The sequence below is a fragment of the Sardina pilchardus genome, chromosome 1 (assembly GCF_963854185.1).
Source record: "Sardina pilchardus chromosome 1, fSarPil1.1, whole genome shotgun sequence".
Taxonomy (NCBI): domain Eukaryota; kingdom Metazoa; phylum Chordata; class Actinopteri; order Clupeiformes; family Clupeidae; genus Sardina; species Sardina pilchardus.
Window position 1 is genome coordinate 38,691,867 of NC_084994.1, and position 5,000 is coordinate 38,696,866.

Consider the following 5,000-nt stretch of genomic DNA (forward strand, 5'->3'; position numbering starts at 1 on the left):
TCAAGACCAACCAAAGAAAGGGGCTTTCATAATTTACATCACCAAGGATCATATAACAGTTCAATTCCCAAAGGGTAGAGAGGGGATTGTTGGCTACAGGAGCAGTCTAGCACACACTTGTCTAAATAACTTCTTTTCTGATTTAATTGAAGACAAGGAGGTCAGCTGAAGTAAAAATTTAGTAGGCTGTCAGCATTTCATTAATATTGAAAATTTTGAATTTTGACACTAATGACAGCAATATACCTGGATTTCATATTCATTGTATCAGATTTAATTGTATCAGCAACCAATTAAACATCATTAACACAATTTAGACAATATTATACCTTAAAAGTGTAAGTTTACAACTCCAATACAGGGCCTTTTGTATCTTTCAAAACCTTTGCACTGCTCAGCATAGCACCATAGGATATATTTTAAAGCCAGTCAATATAATAATATTCTATTAAAACCAAGAATATTTGTAATGGTGGATATTTTAGAATATACCATGAAATAAAGATGAAACTGTATGAAAATGTAACATTGCGACTGTATGGTAAAGTTAGTGGATTGTGATTTAGTAGCCTAAAGCTGCAATTCTTTGATTGAAGCTGTATATTGTGCGTGCCTGTTGCTCATATAGCCTAAGAGAGCCAGAACGTTTTTAATGCTTTTTAAAACATAATTAGCGAGAATGTACCGCATTGAACGCTAATATTTTGTCACTAACAACCAAATCTGTCACCTGTCAAATAGCCTACAGTTGCATGTTCAGCTCTGAACAAAAACATTCAGGAGTTATTTCAGCCACACCGAAACGTGTGTTCCCGTCCCGCCCGGTCGGGATGAATGAAACTGGCATGGGAGACAGGAGGCTACAGTTTGAAGTTTAACCTAGCCTGTGTAAACCTCAGACAATTTCAGTATTTTACAACACGTAAATGAATAGCCGTCACAAGTTGTTGTTAGCTGTAGGCTAGATGGCACAAGTGTTTGTCACAACAAATTACAAGATGCAGTGGGCTATGCATTCATAGACGAGTGATAAAAAAAAAAAAAAAAGATACAGCGCTCAAAAGTGTTATGCCGCTCATCCCATACATTTGGTAGATTCAACGGAGAACCATTCCTGTTAGAGTCGTCAAATCTAGCTAGGTTTAGGCTATTTGTGTTCGCAGTCACTCTGAGATATGCGTGGCATTGGCACCTGATATCAAATACTCATGCTGAATGAGCGCGTCGCCTGTGCCAACTCGATTTGAAAATGTTTCTTTTTTTATGCGTTCTACAGAGAAGGGAGACTAGCGGCTACGGTTTGGAATGACAGGGAGAAAACATGTCAGAGTAATACGGCGAATATCACTATACATAATATATTTATTTATTTATTTATTTATTTATTGAAGACGCTAGTTAAGGCGGCAGCCCAGGGGGGTATTCCATCAACCTCGCTAAACAAGGCGGCGCTCAACAGAAATAGCCTGGCTTGAACTAGTGAAGACTTCCACTTGAAGCTAAAGCCGTTCCATTAACTCAAGTTAGCTGCATCTTGCCCTCGTTTATTCAAACGAGGCTAAAATCAGCTTCATGTCTGCTCGTGCACGAGGTAGAAAGGTAGACCAAAACCATAGATTGACGAAAAGAGGATGCATGTCGTAAAATTAAGGCAAACTAGAAGATTTCAGTTCGATTTACAAGCGCCATCTACAGGATTTTCATCGGAAGTAATCAAATTGAACACGAGAGAAAAAAATAGATACAGTTGCCTAAAAAGGAGAATAACGAAATCGTAGGCCGAGGCCTAGGCTACTGTAAATCGCTAAACAGTAATTATGATGGTTTGAATTGGGACTTTGATTGTCTTCACTCTGAACAAAACGAGTGAATAAGTAGCCTAGGCTATTTAAACTCAAAACAACTCTGGCAGCTATTCAACATTGATAACGTTTGTAGATTAAAAGGGTTCACTCTAAAATATTTTTTCGGTGGTCATAAAATAAATTAGTATTGTCCTGGGAGTGTTGGGAGAAAACCTATTGTCTCCCATAAGCATATAGTTCTGCCAAAGTGTTTGTGAAATATAATTATCTGAAATGCAATTTGGCTTTCAATGTCATTTCATAGGCCTAATTTAATTTGTGTAATACAGTTGGTTTGATATCCGAAACTATAGGCCTAATCAATAGACTAGATATGAAGCGGTTTTAATTATTAGCCTATAGCCTTTACAGAATAAGCTGCCTCATCGTATAGCCCACTGACAGCCTGCCTACTGTCACTGAACAAGCTACTGTACATGACCATTTATCAATAGTGATGCCTTTCATTAAAGAGTAGGCCTATAACTAAACATGGCAATATTAATGTGTTAACATAGCCAATATAAATTCATCGCATGGGAACCGAACCCGAGAACACGCAAAACATGCTTCGGTTGATATCCTGTCACGCTGCGCATGACACCACGACAGACTTCTGTGTAGGGACGCAAGATTCCTTGGACCACACACAGATCAAGTTCAAACAATGTAAGTTGCATAATTTTCAGAAATTCTTTGAAACTAGCGAATAGGTAGCCTTAATCAATGATTGCAACACTGTCGGGAAAAAAGTTTCTCCTTCTACTTTTTAAGTTGTAGGCTAGGCCTACAGGTGACGAAAGCACAGGTTGACGGAACCAACGTTTGGGACTCGTTTTCCGACAGGTGGGTTTTTTTGCAACACAGATAAATTTAGCTCGGCAGTTAGCCTGCCACCGACCAGGTTAGTTCAGAAGCATATGTTACCCCAGCAACTCAGCTGAGATTCCTGTTAGCGGGAGTAATGGAACTGAACTCTCTCTAAAATTAGCGAGGCTTATCAAAGTTAGCCGCGATTTACGGTTAGCTGCGTTGATGGAATACCCCCCTGTGTTGTTAAGGCGGCCGCCTTAGCAGGAAAGCGCTGCGGGAAACCCTGCAGACCTTGAGTTATCGGTCAGTCTTCTCTTCTCTGTGAGATGAGATGAATAGCCGCGGTAGACGTGCCGGCGGCGTGCGTGCACCACAAGGTTGCTGTGCGGAGTGCAGCTGGACGGAAGGTCTGAACGACTCGCTGAAGGGCCTCCTCCTTAGGTTGAGCACAGGTTGTCCACGCGTTGACCCTCAACCATTCACACGCCCACGCTCTCCTAGTGAAAGCCGTAAAGCACTCATGTTCTTTCTTTCTCTCTCTCTCTCGCTCTCTCTCTCTCTCTCTCTCTCTCTCTCTCTCTCTCTCTCTCTCTCTCTCTCTCTCTCTCTCTCTCTCTCTCTCTCTCTCATCCCTCAATGGGAGCTATTATGGCCACTTTCTGAAAACGTGCTTGCCGTGGAAATGAAGTTCGCCCCCCGATCCTGACCTCGCTGACCTGAGGAGAAAAAAAAAAATGAAATAAAACAAAAATGGCTGACCATGCATGCACCCACCCATAGTGTGAAGAGAGTGCTTTTGTAGTTGTGGAGGCCCTTCTTACAAGGCTTGCTCTCATACCTTGTTTTCACAATTCGACGGCTCTGTATGTTTTATAATATTCACATACTTCATTGTGATCATTGATGGAGTTGTAAAAGTGTCATATTTAATGGCTCTTACCTTTTTAATAATGTCCAATTTGTATTGTTTGTGTCCTGTTGTCCTGGCAGTACCCCCACTTCCTGAAGCGTGACGCTAACCGGCTGCAGATTATGCTCCAGCGGCGCAAGCGCTACAAGAACCGCACCATCCTGGGATACAAGACTCTCGCTGTGGGGGTCATCAACATGGCTGAGGTGAGTGTGTGTGTCTGTGTGTGTGTGTATATGTGTGTGTCTGCGAACTGTGAGTGTGTGTGTGTGTGGAGAGAGAGAGAGAGAGAGAGAGAGAGACTTAGCCCCCCCCTGCCCACCCTCCTCACACCACCCACACCCACCTCAATACCTGACACGATCTCTCCCCCCACTACGCTCTCCTCAAATGGAGGTCAGATTCCTGCCCCTGTGACCGAGGCCATTGGGACCATTTCCTGCAACAGCGCTGCCGTGGCGACCAGGCTGACCCTGACCCTTCACCTCTGACCCCTCGTGACCTTTTTCATTTCCGTCCACATTCTTTACACAAGAGAGAGAGAGAGAGAGAGAGAGAGAGAGAGAGAGAGATAAGATACTGTAGATAGATACATAGATAGATAGATAGATAGATAAATAGATAGATACTTTCCCTGAGGACATTTTGGATGGTTCACAGTATAATTTGGCAAGCATCACTGGTGATTGTGTGTGTGAAACACTTCACACTATCAGACCCCTCACACACTCCAGCACAGAGATGTTCACTTTGCAGGGTGCATTGGTGTGTGTGACAGGACACAGCCTGTTGTCTGCATGCTCACACACTTTAGGCTCATTTATGCTCCGCATGAGACACAAACGGGGCCTTCAGCGTCCGCTTTTGTCCGTCTTTTGCACGTTGATTGAAGGCTTCTGGACAGTGTTGTGGAGTTGGTAGTTACGTGTTACGTGTGGAATTAGGTCATTTCATTTTAAATGCACGCAAATGCTTGAAATGGACGGATGTTTCCATTGAAAATTGAGCATACATTCAGGCATAACGCCGACTGTGCATGTGTGAGAGGATGGTTTAATAATAGTCCAAATCACAGCAGGGGTCACGGACCTTACCCCCAGGATTAATGTCCTTTCACAAAGAGAACATTTCCGCACAAAACAAACCTGAGCACAGCAGAAATACGTCTGAAATATATCAGACAAAAAAATAAATCTCTCAAATAAATAATGAGCTGTAAAGGAACTTTTAAAAATAAGATTTTAAAGATAAACTATGCAGGATTGGCGATTTCATCTCCGGTTTCGGTTTCGCTTTTCGTTTTCGCTCGTTTTATGCTTGCATATTTCTCTTCAGAGCTTCCCCTACAGCTTTAGCGTGTATATTTATACATACATAGGCTATATATATATTTATCAATTGCAAGCCTGGTTCTTCTTGTTCCTCTTGTTCCC

General features: G+C 42.3%; 1 protein-coding gene across 1 annotated transcript in view; it reads left to right on the plus strand.

Moving 5' to 3' along the window:
* LOC134078695 (phosphofurin acidic cluster sorting protein 1-like) overlaps positions 1-5,000 on the plus strand; it is an 85,769-nt gene that overhangs the window by 36,526 nt on the left and 44,243 nt on the right. Inside the window, exon 4 of the mRNA XM_062534808.1 lies at positions 3,648-3,773. Within this exon, the coding sequence (XP_062390792.1) occupies positions 3,648-3,773 (126 nt within the window). The remainder of the gene's footprint in view (positions 1-3,647; positions 3,774-5,000) is intronic.